The sequence below is a fragment of the Schistosoma haematobium genome, chromosome 2 (assembly GCF_000699445.3).
Source record: "Schistosoma haematobium chromosome 2, whole genome shotgun sequence".
In the NCBI taxonomy this organism is placed as follows: domain Eukaryota; kingdom Metazoa; phylum Platyhelminthes; class Trematoda; order Strigeidida; family Schistosomatidae; genus Schistosoma; species Schistosoma haematobium.
In genome coordinates, this window is record NC_067197.1 from 33,007,975 (window position 1) to 33,028,134 (window position 20,160).

The 20,160-nt window shown below is 30.8% G+C and overlaps 1 protein-coding gene across 1 annotated transcript in view; it reads right to left on the reverse strand.

The window, feature by feature from the left end:
• GARNL3 (GTPase-activating Rap/Ran-GAP domain-like protein 3) overlaps positions 1–20,160 on the reverse strand; it is a 132,236-nt gene that overhangs the window by 13,772 nt on the left and 98,304 nt on the right. Inside the window, exons 13-18 of the mRNA XM_051214994.1 lie at positions 15,845–15,957; positions 14,344–14,454; positions 13,035–13,109; positions 6,432–6,495; positions 4,844–4,891; positions 3,338–3,433 (exon numbers count right to left, since the gene is read on the reverse strand). Coding sequence (XP_051068180.1) covers positions 3,338–3,433; positions 4,844–4,891; positions 6,432–6,495; positions 13,035–13,109; positions 14,344–14,454; positions 15,845–15,957 — 507 coding nt within the window. The remainder of the gene's footprint in view (positions 1–3,337; positions 3,434–4,843; positions 4,892–6,431; positions 6,496–13,034; positions 13,110–14,343; positions 14,455–15,844; positions 15,958–20,160) is intronic.

The window sequence follows — 20,160 nt, forward strand, 5'->3', positions numbered from 1 at the left end:
TAAAGATATTTATTATAAAGTCTATGTAAATGTCCTTAAACTATGTAAACTTTCATTAGACTAAACAGAAATGAAGATTGAATATGAGTAAAAGTTAATGTTTCCTTTTTTTTTAAATATTCGTTAATGATTACCTTATTTATTTCTGTTTAATAATTAAGTAATGAGCATAATCATTTGCTAATGTCTTAATGATTAAAAATGTTATTCCAAAGGATTTATTATTACCTTAAAATATAAGTGGTTTTTATACTTACAGGGTGTGTTTGTGTGTGTGTGTTTGGTGAGGTTTTTAGATGTTCACTACTAAGAAGCCTCAATATTGGAATAAAACAGTCATATAGAGTTTTATGGTTATCGAACTCAAATTGAATGTTGTTATCTAAAAATCGTATTTGTTGTAAATGGATATAATAGGAAGAAAGTGTAACTGAAATATATGAAAGATTTTGACATGTTTTTTAAATGAAGCCAACTGTATTACCTGATCATGAATGTGATATAACACGAATAATTATCGATTGTAATTTAGACTAGGTTAGCTGTTACTGAAATAGTTTAATACACTTTCTATGCTAAATATTGCATAGAAAAGTTTGTTGAATACAAAATATTTCGCTACTGACATTGGAGCAGGTTAACAGAAAGTAAATTAGTATATATATGTTAAGTACAAGAAATAAAATTTACACTGCTTACAAACGGTAATAAATAAGCTGCCATAAATTTAATGTCATAAGGCAAGAGCATGTAAACACTAATTAATACAAACAACAAATGACAGAGATTAAATCTGATATTTTAAATTCACATTTATATACAGATATTTACACAGTCTTAGAGTTATCTATATTCAACGTGTTCATCAATACTTTCTATTTTCTGTTCGTGTATGATTTATTTATTTATTGTTTAACTGTAATACTCATTATTTCCTAACTATTATTAAATATCAGAAGGGGTTTTGTGGATATTATAGTAATTTTAATAGTTCAGATCATGAGTCAGTAGAAGCTAGACTACTATGATAAACCTGGAACAATTAGATGGCCGTTTCGTCCTAGTATGGGAATCCTCAGTAGTGCGTATCCATGATCACGCCTCACGAAATTCGAACCCAAGATCTATCAGTCTTGCGCGTAAGCGCTTAACCATTAGACCACTGAGCTGGTCGGCCGACGACGGTGTTAATGTATAACTTCAACTAATCCACGAAATTGAGTGACACATCCATCATCGTCTTCAGTGAATTACTATCTCACAACAGATCAGATTTTCCATGGTGGTCTAGCTTCAATCGACTCATCATTTCAACTATTAAAATTAATATTAAATAATGAACTAGTGTTTAATAAAATAATTTTAAAAAAAACAACATACTACTAACAATGAAATTAATGAAAATGTTTTTCCATTAAAATGAATTCACTTAATAAAGTAAATAAATAAATAAATCAACAATAAAATTGACTAATTAAGATTTATCTCATGATTTGCAAATGAATTAGACATGAAATTGGTACTTCTAAGATAAATAAGGAATATATATATATATATATATATATTTATATATATACATCTATACATTGATAAGCAGAATAAATGAAACATAACAAAAACTAATTGAAAATGGAAATAAATAATAAATTTAATTGAATATTGAAATAAAAACAAAATGAAAAATTTTAGTCGATCAAACTAATGAAAAAAAACGTGATATTATCAATATGTCTTAGTGATATAAATAAACAACATTCTATTTATTTTTAATGGTGATCTAGCTTAAATCGACTCATGATCTCAACTATTGAAATTACTATAGTATCTACACAAAAAACCCTTCTGATATGAATCAACATATACTGAGTAGCGACTGGCTTCAAGAGGTGGTTCCTAGAGTTCTAGTGAGAAGCAATGACCAGTGGAGTTCAACCGGGTCTGTTGTGAGGTAGTAACTCACTGATGGCAATGGTGGATATGTCGCTCGATTTCATGGATTATTTGAAGTTAGACATTAACACCGTTGGGTGCCCCCCAGCTCAGTGGTTAAGCGCACGCGCTCGATACCGATAGGTCTTGGGTTCGAATCTCGCGAGGCAGGATCATAGATACGCACCTCTGAGGAGTCCCATACTAGGACGAAACGGTCATCCGGTTGTGCCAGGTTTTCCATGGTGCTCTAGCTTCCATTGATTCATGATCTTAATCATTGAAAGATCTCTTTGTATTTGAAAACGATCATTGAAAATGTGGATATATTAAATTATTATACTCTTGTAGTTGATGATTTCAAATGATGAGCAATAATGAATTCATTTGGAAGAATTTCTAAAGCCATATTTCCATTCTAAGTACATCAAACTAAATAATAATGTAATCGGAATGTCTAAAATGAAAGGGTGGACGAAATTAATGGTCTCCTATTTTTATTTAGTTCCGATTCAACTTTTGAAAAACTGCATATCAAATCTTCAGTTAGGTATAAAATGTAAAATAAATTGTATAAAAACCACTGTAATATCCCAATAAGTAGAAAACTGTATTTTTTTAAGTTTCGTGACTTGATATATGTCACTTCTTCAGCGTCAATAAGTATCCGAAATAAAATCAGTCCAAGGTAAAATAGTACATGGGAAAGAAATTAGGATATTTTTTAACACAATCAAAATCATAATAGATCTGAACACTTCAATGTCATATTATTTTGATCAAAGGGATTTTATATGAGATATCATTGTATTTATTGTGTCTAAGTTGAAGCCCTACTACTTCATATTACAAATTGTACATTTTTCATACCCACCTACATACACACAAATATAATGATATCTCATACAAAATCGCTTTGACTAAAATAACTTGATATTGGCGTGTTCAGATCTATAATGATTTTGATTGTGTTAAAAATATCCTAATCTGTTTTCCGTCTACTATTTTAACTTGGATTGATTTTATTTCGGATACTTCTTGACGCTGAAGAAGTGACAAACATCAAGTCACGAAACGTAAAAAAAGTCTACAGTTTTCTACTGATTAGGATAATACAGTAGTACGTTTATTATCAACTTTCTACGCAATGCTCAATTTATGTGAAACTATCAAGTCCAACTATAGCATTGATGCCTAAAAATTTAATACTTTCATTTGAACTGTATCTTCATGGGCATATTTTCTAGTTCAAGATCAATCTATTAATTGATAGAAATAAAACAAGCTGAAGAAATGCGCAGATCACTAATAACATAGAAAAAAAATCAGAGCTTATTCAAACAATGATAATAATTCATGTTAAACAAAGTTTATAATGTCTGTAAAATCGAATTATAGATCATCATACCTTTATCATAACGAATAATCAGTAGTTCGAATTGAGCTACTTCTAATTGTTTCACTTCCACATTTTTATCAATTAATAAAACAGACGGTTCACGATCTACATTATTTAAAAAAAAGTCAAATAAAGTGGTTACATAGTCACTAACTATTACATTTAAAACTGATTCAAACAATTATTAGGCAGAGAAGTCATATATACATACTCATTCAAACATGGAAAATAATGAAGAACTAGCTCCTAGTATTCAATCTACAATTAATGCGTATCAATAAATGAAACATATGGGTATACTGTATGGACTGAAATAACTCTTCATGGTCTAATACTAATATATAAGGATTTGACTGGATCGATTAAGATATCTTGATGAAAAAATTTGGATAATTTCGTCCACAGATACAATTATCTCACTAAATCCAGATGAAGTGACAAACGTAAACTTCAAGTGAATGAATGAAGTAAATTCATGAAAGGATTATTTATTGAAGATAAGAATGGTGCTTTTTTATGGATTAAAACATGCTGATGAAAATTATAAATAGGTCACGTGATAGAACTGCGTTATCTCATTTTGTTTTGTTTATATGAGTCAATGGAGCAATTTACATAGAGTGTTCTCAAGGATGTTCATCAGCCATCGTGTGTATGTGTCGGTATGCTACGACAGATTAACTAGACGGTTTGCGGATTGGGCTATCTATAAGAATTAAATAACATGAAGATGGTGAAATAACTGAGGTCATTGAACAGGTTCTTCAGTTAAGCAGTCAAGTCTTAAGGGCTAGCTAATTATAACTATCAGAAAGTAGAACACATTGGTAAAATATGGACATTTTAGTAATGGATTATTACAGTCATAATTGTGACAAAATGTTATATGTATTTCAAAATGAGTTTCAATCACATAACTATTATGTTTTGGAAATGAACTTTATGAAAGAGTTCTCTGTATCAGGGAAAAAACAAGCAGTATATTTTACTAAATAATGTCTGTAAGCCTGTTATTAAGTTATCTTTTCATCGATAAAATTCTCATCGGAAGATTAGTGATGATTGATTATGTTTGTTAGTAATGTATGAAATTAAAGTTGACGGATTAACTAACAAATTAAGCTTCACTAATCCTTCTTCATGAACAGTAGTAAATGCATATAATCAACGAATTCAATTATGAAACCAAGAAAAAAAAGGTTTAGGCATTTCGTATGTAATTCACGAAATATAATCAGTCTGATTTTGAATTCTCAAAATATTTTAAATGTAAATATCTACTTTCTAATATCCTTTGTTGAAGCCACGTGTCGGATAAAAGATACACACTATTGATGAGTTTTAGGACGAAAACCAGTTACCTATTGTGTGTTTCTAACTTTACAGGTATTGTCCAGCTGAAATAAGTTATTTCCAAATTAATGAAAGATCACAGTGGATAAAACCCTTATGTATAAGGAAAAATGTTCATATGTGTAATATTCAAGTTGTCAAAATAAATTATTTATAATTTACCTTTAAAACCAAACGTTCCTTGTTCAGTACTCACAATTAGTTGATCACCTGTTGAAGACATTTTAAATAAGTGCAGTATTAAAATTCATAAAAATGACTAAAACAAAATTGTTGTCGAATCAATGGTTTGATCAGTCTCATTTAATGTTTTTTTTTCTATGTTTATATCAATATTCGCAGCCCCGCGTGGTGCGGGATCGTGGATGCGCACTGCTGAGGAGTCCCATACTAGGACAAAACGGCCGTCCAGTGCTTCCAGGTTTTCCATGGTGGTCTAGCTTCAACTGACTCATGATTTCAATCTGCGAAAATTTCTAGAAATCACCACAAACCCCTTCTGATTTATATCAATATGTTTAATTCTTATTTATTTACTTTTACAGGTTTAACTAACATTAACATAATTTCAGATTGTTTATCGTCATTTTCTGAAAATAGTTTCCGTCACAATTCGATGTCAGGTGAATAGTTATTAAAAACGAGAGAGATTTGAGTTGTTGTTTCATCATAGTTTCAGGGTTATGAACAATATATAATCTTAATTCTAAATAAATCAAAGTCTTTTTAATACATTATGTCAAGATTCAATGACTCTTACTCTTAAATTGAGTCATTTTGTGATATAATATAATCTTTGCCTAATGATAGCTTTATTTATATTATGATTAACTCCACTGTTATGCGTCTCAAACTAGAATGAAACAGTTTTTCAGTGATGCCCAGTTTTAAAAGGTTCTATGTTCGGTATCATTTTGAGACGATATTATCTGGATTAATTAGAAGTTAAAGCAAATAGTTAAGGTACCTTCTAATATTAGATATTTGGTGATAAATATTTTGATTTCATACACTTAGTTCCATTTATTATCTTAAATAGAGCAAGAAAAAAGATTGGTGCAGGCGTATTGTCACCAGGCGATTCAGTGACTTGAATGACTGCGCAGGGAGACGCATTTTGAGAAATTTCATACACATAGTTCCCTTTATCATTTTAAAGAAAGCAAGAACAAAGATTGGTGCACCAATCTTTAAAATACTTTAATGTCATCATTAATATCAATAATATAGACGGTCATTTCGACCCAAGTATCATTATTACCCTACAGATGTGTGTAATAATGAGTTAATGGTGAGTATTTGGATTGAATAAAAAGTATTAAGAAACTAATGCATTTTGTTAAAAACTAATATTCCTGAATTTTTATTACCATATAATATTTTCAAGGATAATCGGATCATTTGAATCCTATGGTTATATTAAAGATATCACATTTGAAAAACTCTATCATCATTTATACACATCCAATTTTACTCAAGTATATCACTTTGTTGCTATGATTCTTTTCAACTTATTAATAAAATAAATTTGAGTAATGTTTGTTTTCATATAAAAGTATAGCAAGTGATATTCGTTATTAAATCATGAACATGATTGTTAAAAACAAAATAAAAGTCATAGGTTAAAGTATTGACATACATTTTCTTCTTCAACAGAGATCAACAATGAAGATAACATAAATTCTCAATAAGCACTTATAAAACAAATGAACAGAAAGTACAAACCGATATATATATATGATTATCTTACCCCAAACATCTCCACATATAATCTCTGATTGAGTGCATTTATATATTAATTTAGGTTGCCATAACTGCAATGAAAATCAAAATAAAGTAACATAATGAATTATGTTTATCCCATAGAAACTGACTCTTTTCTTTCAATCCAAAAAAATATTTTTTTTCTTAGAAAATAAAAAAAAATTTATTACTCTAATTTATTTTATCAGAAAAACGAACTATTGATGAGACTATTAAAATTTAAAGAAAAAACTGAAGATCACTGATATGTTCCTTAAAATGTTTAGACTTTCTTTTTCACCTTTTAGGGCAAGTCTTAATTAGTTTGATAAAAAGAAATTAATTATAATGTAAAGTTTTGAAGCTTGAAAAAATTGATTTAAGCAATGGAATATTTTAACAAAGAAAGAATTTATAATGAAAATATCTATAATCTTTGGAAAGGTTTTCACTTTTATCATTAAATAACCATGTTTTCAATTTGAACATTAAGCGTTTTATTATTATTATTATTATTATTATTATCTGAACACATAAATATTAGTACAAACAAGAACCGAATACATATGCACCACACAAGTCACGTGATTTGTGTATGGGCTGTGATACACCCTGGGTGCACAAACCGAAGCAGATGGTTTTCTTGGGGGGCCACACCTGGAACCTTCGACTTAAATGTCTGATCCACAAAGCAATGGAGCAACGTCAGGAGATGCAGTCCTAGAGTAGCTGGTGACCAACGATTGGTTCATACGCCATTTGTTGCTTCAGGATCCTGGAGTCCATGTGCACTATTGGTTTGGAATCAGGATTTTTGAACCCCCCTAGAAGAATCCTCCGTATCCATCAAGCCGATTAAGGCGCTGGGCATTCGCTTTTCATCCTCTCAATTTAATAAACAACAGTAATACCGTGAGAAGGCAGTAAGTGGAACTTCCCTATCAGTGGCTGTATACACGTGGCAGTGTGAGAACGTTTGGAGTGGGAGAGCTGAATCCCCTCACTCTCTGCTAAACTAGGGCATTTGAGGGCAAAACATTTGATAATATTTGTATAAAAAAGCAAAATGAATAACGAAGGACAAAATGATTTATAACGACTATGAAGAAAGATAGTTACAGTCATCAGGGCCCGAACAAAACGAATTATAATTCACTATACAGCTAGAATTCTAAGAGTTCTATTACATATATTAGTTTGAATTAATGTCTAAACAGGATTTTCCTCAGAATTGTGTTTTAGCCCCAACATTGCATCAGTACAATGATCAAAACCCCCAGGAAACATAATATTTATTAATATAGTGACTGGATGCAATCATCACACGTACAATTCATTCTGACTGAGACGGTTTGACAAAAATGATTAGATCCAAACTTTGAATTCAACCCTAGTAATGATCTTTAAGTTGTCCTGTTAATCAAAAACAAGATGTATAACTCGGTAGTCAATCAAACATTTCATGAAAAATAAAATTCTTTGTCTATGGCACACGTAATATAACAGTTTAGAAGACAAGAAATATGATACTGATTAAGTCAAAAACTAGATAATATAGTATGATGTAATAAAATGTTTTTTTTAATTTAAGATTAATTTCAAACGAAAACTCAGCATTTTACCTGAAGAATAATATACCTCCATCTGTTTGTGTCTTTAATTAAAATTAACAACTGAATCTTGTTAAAAGCTTGTTTCAGATAGATGTACGGTTAGTGCATTCAACGCAAAGTCCATTGATCAATTGCTCACATTGATATCTAGATCTATGTATAATATGGTTTCCAATTAGTATCTTTGAAAAGGGGGTCCAGTTACCATTAATTATTATTACTTCAAATACGTGATGAATTGAGTATTATCTTTAGTTGAAAACCGCAAATTATAAGTAATATAATTATAAAGATAATCAAGATACAACTATCATCCTATCGCTTTAACATATCCTGTCTGATACCGTACTATTATATGCCTAAATAAAATACAGGCAGTTCAGCAAAGAGGTTTTTTCTAATGATGTTTTTATGTTTCTTTATTGCTTGAATGCGATTACTGATGCGTCTTACTCGAACGAACGAAGGATCAATGATTCAGCGACTCGATAGCTATTCTGGTTCGTTGTCCCCAACTCTGCTAACTCGATCAAGAAGTCTGGGTAAGGTGTAGAAAGTGTATTCTGCAGACAAACAGCAGATAACAAGTCAGGTCAAGCACACAATCAGGCGTATTTATACAAATATTTACAATCGATATTGTCATAGAAAATTTTTAAACATTAATCAACGAGTTGATTAATTGACCTATTTGCGCATTTAATCGATAGTTCATCAATTGACCCCAATAAAAATATCTAACATTTAATCAATAAGATGATCGATAAGATAAAATTTAAAAATATGAGTCTGGGGATCTATCGTCCCCAACAGATGTCATTTACTAAGGCTATATAGCTGTATCTATAGTTATTGGACTCAGTATTTTCTTAAAAATTAGTTCAGAGATATTATGTCGTTATTGAAGTTATAAAACATTTTAAGATTCAAGGATGCAGGATACGTGACTAGATAAAGCTACAAAGGATACGTGACTACAGTTGACCTAATGATCAACCATAAATCTGTTGACTGATTTGAATTCTTCTTTAGATAGATACGTGGAATGGTTCTCCTATGTCTGTTCGAAAAGAGATTAGATTTTGATGCAAATATAACCTACTTTTCTCAAGGACATAAAATGATATATGAACATCATGGTAGCTTATAGTAGCAATTTATAAGTGGCATATTTTAGAATTCAGAGTCCGGGCGATTGATAGATCTTTTTAAAAGTTATCATAAGTCCATTTTTGAAGACCAATAGTTTAAATTCAGTGTTCACAAACAAAATATCTTTCCGTTATTATTAGGGTGCTTTCCGTCCACAAGTTTTTAATTTTGTGTTACTGTCAATCAATCTAAGAGGAAGTCTTCTTTCATTATTGTACATTCCTGAATGAACAATAAACTATATAAGCTTATTTATCATATTCTTATCATATCCTTACTTGACCTAGAAAGCTGGTTGTATATGTCCGTAAAAACTGAGCTATTTAAAATATATTCTAATCAATTTATTGACCTAGTTTTTAAACTATCATGGATTCAATTTTCTTAAATTAGCATTACAATTAATGTAATAACTGATATTATTTAAATATAAAATAATTAAAACTGTCCCATACAACAATAGGTAATGAAACTCATATTGATTTCATAATTTTATTTAACCCTGAAAGTTTATAAGTGAAATTCATGTTTTCTGATCTAGTTTTCTATCTATTTATTTTATAAGCAAAGATGAATAGTAACTAGGAGTAGAATCCAGGACACGTGTTTCGTCCTGTCTGGGACTCGTCAACTGAATGTACCTGAATCTCAGAGTTGATGTTCACTCTGAGACTGATCGCTTCAAACGCCATCACGTTATCCACTTAACTACTGAGTCTTGATAGCCACTTGCTTATGCAATGAGATGAAGTTTAAATTCACTTGGTATTATTTTACTTGAATCTTCCCATTGATGTTTAACACTGCAATTGATCATTGTGTTATTGGCATATGTGCATACTGTGTGTATTGCCTCGATATTGCCTTAATTCAAAAGTATGAATTCCACTGCTATCCACTATTCATTTTTGTTTAGAATGCTTGTGAATTCAGGTAATATCGAGGCAATACACACAGTATGCATATATGCCAATAAGAAACTGTTTTTTTTTCATGGTCGTAGAGCATTGATTATATGAACAGTCCATTCAATCTTGAACACTTCATGCATATATTTACAAAAAAAAAACTATTTCTCTGGAAAATATTTTCTTTCATCTTAATTTAATAAACATTAAAACTTGAATATTTCACTGTTTCTATGCTTATAGATAAGGACAGAGAAAAAACAATCAAACAAACATACAAACAAGTTAGATGGGATATTTAGATTTATACTCTATTCAAGGGATATTGATTCAATGAATCGATAAATGTGACTGTTTTTAAATTTGTTTATTTGAAATAACCTCTTTAATCGACATAAACATAATTATTTTAATAGAACAATGATAAGTTCACATGATTACATAAATATATACTTATCGAAGAATATATTATTCGCTTCCGCATAAATAGTTTAGGGAATATAACATTTTCAAATCATGTTAATTGTTATTTAGTTAACCCACAGTACAGTTTTAGACTTATACTCATTGTTATAGATTATTGATTTAACTTTTCAAGGTTTCGTACATCCTCTTAAGGGATATAGAAAGGAAATTATAGTAGTAGAAATTTCTTTCGATAGTCTACTTTGAGCATCTATTCAGGGAAATAAAAAAATGATCTTATATAAATAGGGCTGTAAAACAACTATGAACTGAACAATTGTTCAGTAGGGTTAAAATGTTAAATATAGGTCTTTAAAGTATACATGTAACAGAGCAGAAAACTTTTAAGCAAAGATGGATGGTGGCTAGCAATAGAATCCTTGCTTATAAAGCTTGTGACTAAAGGTAATATCAAAGCAGTTTGCACAGAATGAATTTATGTCAACAATAGACTGATCAATTCTAATCTTAGAACAACAATGGGAATATACAAGTAAACGATATCAAGTAAATTTAAAGTAATAATTTGTTAACAAATTTAATTGAAACGCCTATTTGTGGATACTTTATCAGAGTCAAATTCTTAATTCGTTTCTTACATATAATCACTTATAGATAAAACATCAATAACACAGACTGAAATCATGAGTCAATTGAAGCTAGACCATCATGGAAAACCTGGAAGCACTGGACGGCCGCTTCGTCCTATTATGGGACTCCTCAGCAGTGCGCATCCATGATCCCGCCTCACGGGATTCGAACCCAGGGCCTATCAGTCTCACGCACGAGCACTTAACCACTAGACCACTGAGCTGGCATCCGACGGTGTTAATGTTCAACGTCAACCAATCCCTCATTGGATGTCAGTTCAGTGGTCTAGTTGGTTAGGCGCTTGGCGCGGGACTGATAGATCCTGGGTTCGAATCTCACGGACGACGGGATCGTGGATGCGCACTGCTGAGGAGTCCCATAATAGAACGAAACGACCGTCCAGTGCTTCCAGGTTTTCCATGGTGGTCTAGCTTCAATTGACTCATGATTTCAGTCTGTGAAATTTCTAAAATCTCCACAAACCTCTTCTGATAAAACATGAATAAAGTTATTGTATTAATTTCTTTTCAAAGAACAATTAAGAAAACTTGACTGACAAATTTTACTGAAACAAGTTAAACTTTTGTGCAATAGAAATGAGTAGTAACTACTCTTTAGTTTTAATTTGATGGTATTATTAATAAATTTCAAATTTTCTACAACTAATTACATTTAATTCACATTTAATCACTAGTCTGTCGAATGACTTTCATTGTCTTATTATTCAGATTCGTTATTGGGTATATTATACCACAAACATTTAAGCTTGTTTGTTGTTTCATTCTATAGAATTGTTTCACACTTGAAACTTTGGGGTTGATTTTGGTTCACAACACCAGATAACAATTATGTATAACAAGTGATGCATCTAAATAAACATGCTTTATCTGTACTAACTATAATTTACTTTCAGTATTGGGTTGTGGTGACCATTGAATCTTACTAAAATCAAAAATCGATTGAGGATAGACAAACATTAAAAATTCACAACGAAACAACTGGAGATCGAACCCAGGACCCTGATCGCGAGTGCGAAGCATTAAAGGGTACTAAGGTAGGACGAAACAGCTGTTCATTGATTCCAAATTTTTAACGGTTGTTTAATTTGGATCACTTTGTTGTCTAAGTAATATTGTTTATTTATAATATGAGACGACAATAATATTGAGTTGGAGCCAAAATAAAACATGCATGAATTTTGATATGAAACGGCGTGGCTCCTTTGGAAACGATATACACTTTGAGGTTTGAAATTACTTGGTTGTAACTTATATTTACAAAAAATGTAGTATAATGAACCAGATAACTGAGAAATATAAACTTACTTCCCGATAAATAAGCAGATAAAACTTAGACTTCTAAAGATTCTAAATCAATTGACCAATTTCTTTCAGTGATATACATCCAACTAATGATATTTGAAAACACCAGTTTTTAAAGTGTAATAATAAAAACTTTAAGAAGTATTTCCTCACTATAATCAAACAGTAAACTATTTAGTTCTAAGCTGACTTAAGGCTAGTTAATTTTGTGATAAATTATGTTAAGCAAAATACAGAATCATCTGATCAAAATAAATTGTCGCTTATCAGTATGCAGGTTTGTGTAGATCACAGTTCTAGTCCCGCGTACAATATCTTGAATGTGCACTGCTGATGAGTCTCATATTAGGGCGAAACGGCCGTCCAATGCTTTTAAATTTTCATTAGTGGTCGACACGTAATTTTAAGTGTGTAAATTTATTCTATTTGTAAAAATACAATAAAAGTTATACTTCGCTTTTTTTAAAAGCCTATAAATATTGTTATCATAATGAAATTAAGACAACATGAAGTATTTTGAAATGCGCAATAAACGTAACAATTAATAAAATTGTCTTACATTTTTTCTCGATTGACCACTAGTTATGGAACTAGTTGGAGCGTCCCCTCTAATTATTGTATTTAATTTCAACATCTAGTACCACAAAATGAAATTGACATTCAAATCAGTAATTCAGTATGAATGTATTGAGGAAATGAATCATAATGAATAATAATTAACAAAATAATAATATTGATTTCTAATAGTTGAGTGCATGAGTCAGTTGAAGCTAGACCACCATGAAAAACCTGGAAAAATTGGACGGCCGTTTCGTCCTACTGTTCAACTTCTCAGCAGCGTGCATCCACAATCCCGCCCCGCGAGGTTCAAACCTGGGGCCTACTGATCTCATGAACTCAACTATTAAATTACTACAATAACCACAAAACACCCTTCTGTTGTTAAGTTATTATCTACAAGAACCCCCTCTGATAATATTGTTTTCATTAGTGACTGTCAAGTTTTATTTTTCAATATAGTGTGTGGAACCAAAAAATACTGAAAAGGTTTTCGCTGATTATTGGATCTTTTTTGAGCACATATTTATGGATGATTTTCGGTTAAGAGACTGTCGCCGTTTAACCAATTAAGACAATAATCATTATGTATATATCTATATGTCTTTCAAAACTCATTCATCTTGTGACCTAATGTTTTATTTTAAGTCCCTAATAGGTAGATTGCTTCGTTTGATATAGAAAAATTCAAGAATATTGCACCACATCATCCTAAATAATGTATTTAACTTAATGCATCGTACGAATTAAACCTCTGTATTTGCTAATTAATTTAAAGAAAGAGAGTGATGAATAAATTTTTGAACATCTGAATTAATGCATGAACTTTGAGAAATAAGTAAACAAAAATCACTGCGATATTATATATATTATCCTGAGTGTTGCTTAGTTCAACTTCGTTTCGTCGTATTTGGGACTCGTTAGCAGGGTGTACCTGCATCTCAGAGTTGATGTTCACTCCGGAACTCGAACATCAACTCTGGGATGCAGGTACATCCAGCTAACGAATCCTAAACAGGCCGAAACGTGCGTATATAAGACTGAATTAATGAAGCTATCAGTGTATAAAACTGTTGGTCAATATAATCATAGTAAAACCCAAGTTTAATGCAACTGAATTTATACATGAATTACTTTCTAGTTATCATGTACTTATAGTGGAAATCGTTTCGAAGGAAATAATCATTAATAGAAAATCGAAGAAAATGGAATCTTATATTTTCGTTTTGGTGTTGGATATATCAAACTGTATTGAAAAAAAGATTTTCATATAACTTATGAAATGTGTATAATTAATCGATTTTACTTACTTGTCCATATCTGATATGAGCATCATTACGACTTTGTTCTTTACTTGTTGTCACTCCATTGAATGAATCAACTACAACATCACTAAATGCTCGTCTATAAATTGCACCATTCTTGATAAAATCAACAAAGAAGAAATTAGAAAAGAAACGTCATTTGTTTCAGTTAAGTTAATATCATTGTGTCTTCAATATGATAATAATAATAAAATACAAATTTAGCCAGATAGATCATGAAAGTATTTTCGTCTTGTATTTCACTGCTAGTCGCTATCCATTTTGGCTCATAAAGCCTGTGACTAAAGGCAATATCAAGGCAGTCTGCATAGGATGCATATGTGCCAACAAGAGACTAATCAATTATAGTCCTAAACAACAATTGGAATATACAAGCAAACAATACCAAGTGACTTTAAGCTCATTAGTTTTTACATAGTTCTATAAATTATTTTTCTTGATCAAATTTTAATGGTCCTAAAATAATTATTAGAATGAGGGCTTGTGAAGATCGTAGCGATTTTAACAGTTAAGTTGAAGTAAGTTAGATCATCAGTGAAAACCTGGAAGCACCAGACGGCCGTTTTCTTCTAGTATCGAACTCTTCAGCAATGTACATCCACGATCCCGAACGCGTGACTCGAACCCAGGGCCTTCAGTTTCGCTTGGAAACGCTTTACCTGTAGACCACTGAGCAGATATTCAACGTTGTTAATGTCTAACTGCAACTTCGATTCGTGAGTTCTAAAATAACTTTGTAATAAGACAAAAAACTATCGGAATTGTTTACTTTTAAATCATCAACTATTCTCATACATTATACAACTTCAAATTAATAATCATTATCATTGGAATGTTTATAGTAGCCTTAGATCATTTACCTTTGAACAATTAACTATACCTGTTTAGTTTGTATTTTGTTTTGTTCATCTATTCATGGAGTAGCTGAGGGCATTCCTACTGTTTGTTTTGAATTGTGCATTGGTTTTTTTTACTTAGTTTTGTTCTCCAGCTTGTGTGAAAAATACTGTTTCCTATGACTTCATACTCGGTTCTTGATTTCTCATTTTATTAAGGTGGATTAGTTGTGTTTTGATCTCAAGGCAATAAGATATAATCCTGGTAGATCTAGTTAGCAGATTTTTGTGTGCACTTACCAGTCATTCTATTGTTTCAAGCATTACTGATAAAGGTTTCATCGGTGATCTATTGATAGATCATACATTCCGATTAGATGTCTGTTCACATTTACAAAAAGTCCTATTCATTTAAAAACTAAAATATGAACCACATAGTTTGTATTTTAATAGCTACTCAGTAAGTTTAGATACTCATAGAATATTCAAAAAATAAACTTGGCTCGATTTTACTATCATTTATAAGCACGTTAACAGTGAACACATTCACATACAATACATGTAAGGAATACCAACAGGTGAATCTGAGGGCTAATTATTGAAAAAAACAATTTGAAAGCCAAGAATTTACAAAACAAAAATTCACTTACATTTGCTTCACTTGTGTAAGTAGTGCATATTGCATTCAATAGCATCTCTAAGGTGCGTTGTCTTTTTTGTGCAAATACTGGTGATCTAAATGCAGCCTTTTCACCATTGATTACTAAAGTTTAAACGGAATATTAAACATAAAATACATTGACGTTAATCATCGACATTATATTGATGTAGATGAAGCAAATGAAATATGTGTTGATTGATTTTATTTGACACTAAATTTAGAGTTGTTATTGTTAAATTATGCAACAGGCAACATCGAGAAAAAATGGTTGTGGGAAATATGAAAATTTTAATACAGAACCAGTGAATGATCGATTATTAGAAGATAGGTCAACTGATCAACAAAGAGAGTCATCTTGTAATGAAGAATGTTTAGTCATAAACAAACAGTTGAAATTTGTGTCAAAAGTAAAATAATGATATTATAGGACATTCATCACTCAATAGATATGAAATCTAACTATCATGCCTGGCTATTGCTTGTCATAGAGAAATATCCATTTACCGAAATGAAAATACGTAGGTAATTTAGAAAGTGTTAATAACAGATACTACATCAATTAACAAGTGATCACCATTATCAGTGCACCTATGCAGCAACTGAAAATAATTTGAATTCTGTTACTTGACCCATGTCAATTAAACTGTTTAGTAATTTTTTATAAATTCTGTGAATATCACGTACTGATCTCGTTGATATACAATGAAATACGACCAATAGTTTCGATCCAGTTTCTTTTTTTTGAAAAATTTTTCCCTGATTACCTAATTTCATGCATGTATCTATGATAATTAAATAATTTACAACTCTAATGCCTTATTACCGAATTGCATTTGGATTTTTAGAGGATTTCGGCGGAAACGAATCATTATTTGTTTATCTCTACTAAGGAATCGTAAATATTTAGAAAAAATCCGACTTATCCTCGTTTTAGTAAACATAGTAATAATAAATGGACAAATTAGGGTATTGTATTACTGGTATATATATATATATATATATATATATATATATATATATTTATTTATTTATTTATTATTAACACGTGAAAATGTTCAAACTAACTACATTGATAAACTGTGAAATTCAGGTTACATAATCAAAATATAATTAAAATATTTCTTTGTAAAAGTTATCTCACAATAAACCACTAATATATGTGAACTCATCCATAAGTAATGATAATCTCGTTTCGTAAAGATTTGTAACTTTCTATTACCAAAACGATTTAAGTTTGAATATACCTTTTATAATCAACTAATATTACTGTTATGATTTTATGTCTGGTTTTTTATCACGTGATTTATCCACCAATCAAAATACGACTTATACAAATCTTTGCACTATGTCAAACCAATGACGTTCGACCGGTATGAGCAGCCTAGCGTCCTTATTGGTCCCATGTCCTCCTAGCCCGTCCGCTTGAGTCCAGAACACAATACCAGCTTCTGTAATATGAATCGAATCGAATCGTTTATTTCAGACGTACTCGGTTTATATATCAACCGGACAGACCACAACGTACCATAAAATAGGAAATAACATTTGTACACAATAAAGCCAAAAAGTGGCTGTGAACGTGGGAGGCAGTAGTTAATAAACTAAACATAGCTTAAGAACCGTAAGTCGTAAAATAATAAATTTTAGGTCAAAATAAAGCTTATAATAAGAGGAATATAAATATACATAATCTAATTATTGAATAGTTACATCATAAGAATATATAGGTAATATTAGTAAATTAATATGTCTCAGAAGTTAGTCGTGATTTAATCTTCGCTCGGATATAAAGATTACTAAGTATTCATTTGAGTACTATAAAGAAAAAGAAAGTCTACTGTAATCTAAATAATATGTAAGCTTACCAAAGATCATATGACTATGTTGTTTGAAATTTTTACCGTTAACCTACAAATAGTTATCACTGATTAACGGGATTTCCTTAAATTGATTGATGGATAGTATAAAGTTAACGGCATTGTCAAACTGATTGACAAATATCCTGTTCAATTTAGTCACAGATATTTGTTTTATTAAATATAGATCAACTGAACCCGTTGTACCACAACACTATATATATATATATATGACTCTGTACAATAAAATGCTTCATTCATATAAAGATTACTATCGATGGTTTTCCTATTGGTTCTTTTGTTTAAATAATTTGTTACTGTGACACTGAACACGGTTACTTGAAGTATACATAAAATTAACTAGGTCAAACGGAAAACGTGAGCACAGAAAAAGAAAACTAACACTTAGTTTATATATATATATATATTTGAAACTGTGTTATATTATTTAAAAATCAAAGATGGGAACTTGGTCAATTTATGAAGTTTACTTGGTTACATTTAAAACAAAAAAGATCTTTGTTCTCAATGAAAGTATACTTCAGCTCAACCTACTCGAGATGATACGAAAAGGATAAAAGTGGAGGAAAAGAAAACTTCCTAATTATTATTTACACTAAAAAAAATCTATTTTACTCAGGTGAATCTAATAATTATTTATATAATGAAAGGTTTAAAAAAGGAAACGGAATTTTGTAAATCCATTCAGTAAATCCATTAAAGGTATTGTCTTTTATTATCATTATTACTATTATTATTACTATTGTTATTATTATGATTACTATCATTACTATTACCATCATTATTATTATTTAAAACTGACTGAACAACAGTTAGAAACAAAATGATTTGTAAACATTTATTTCATTCAGTTTTGTAAACAAATTAAGGGCATACATTCAAAGCATGTTGATATTGGACTAAATTTGGAAAAAAGCCTTGGTATTAATTTAACTTCTTTGCGTTATATAATATTCATGTCATGCAATATACCTTCAACTTAATAACTAAACAATTATATTGTGCAATTAGTTCTTTTTATAAGTTTAATTAAATTCAAAACAAATATGAGATTGTATGAACTATTTATGACAATATACGTAGAATTTTGCTCAAAGGAATGCTTGGAAGATAAATTTACTCTCATAACAAATTGACTATATAAAAATACATATTCGGTGAAGTTCATCAGGAAGCGTGCAAAAACCAGATATGATACAGTTGAAACGAAACTCTGTTTCTTATATTTGAGCTTTAAAGGAGATGAAATCACCAGAATAATTAACAACAGAATAAATTCCGCGTTCAAAGTGGTTTATCTGTCAGCAAAACTGACAACGTTATGTGAAATGAAGTGCTCGCTCAAACAAACAACAATTAACAGGTCCTCTTTTCTCAGTAGCTCCAACTGTATTTACCAATTTACATGTACGTGCCAAAGCACATACGTTGGAATAACCGAGAAAAGAGTACATGTTCTCAATTCCGAGCATGTTTCAAAGAAATTGAGACTGTGAGGGGCAATGGCTCTTAACAATGCAATAGCTAGGCATTTATTTGACACCCGGCACACCACTGACCTTCTAACTTTCAAAATTATTAGCAGACAATGAAATACAGAGTCTCTTCGGTTTGCTGAATTAATAGCGATGAAAAACTCAAATCCGATTTATGTATCCAAAAACAGACAGTAATCAAACTATTACCATCCAGATCAACCATTCTTGTCATTATCTTTATTTTGTTGGTGTTCATTTTGTTATGCAGTCTTGCCTAACGGAATTATTATCTTTTGTACCCCTTCATCCATAAATTTCCATTCATTCAATGTAAACTCTTCAAACGCTGTTCGGTTATTACGTAACTTGCCTTATCAGTTCTTTAATTCCAGGATTCTTATGTAAACCCTTCATAACCTCTAAAATTATTACACAATTTATCTTATCTGTCTCTGAATCTCGCTTAATTATTGCATCACCCATTTCTAGAGTTTTTTCTATTCTCAATGGTTAAGATCATGAGTCAGTTGAGGCTAAACCACCTTGGAAAACCTAGAAGCACTGGACGGCCGTTTCGTCCTATTGTAGGACTCCTCAGCAGTGCTCACCCACGACCTCGCCCCCCGCGAGATTCGAACCCAGGACCTACGAGTTTCGCGCGTGAGCACTTAATCACTAGACCACTGAGCCGGCATCCAACGGTGTTAATGTCTAGCTTCAACTAATCCACGACATTGAGCGACAACAATAAATGACTACCGACCTGTTGTTATTTATTATTGATAACCTTTGTCATTCTAATTTTTATCATCCTATCTATTCTATCTATGTCAATTGTTTCACACTATATCTTACCTCAATGTAGGCTTTTAATACATATATAACTGTAAGCAGCTGATGAGAAACTACGAAATATAATAAATTCATATTATTTCGCATTCATGTTTGTT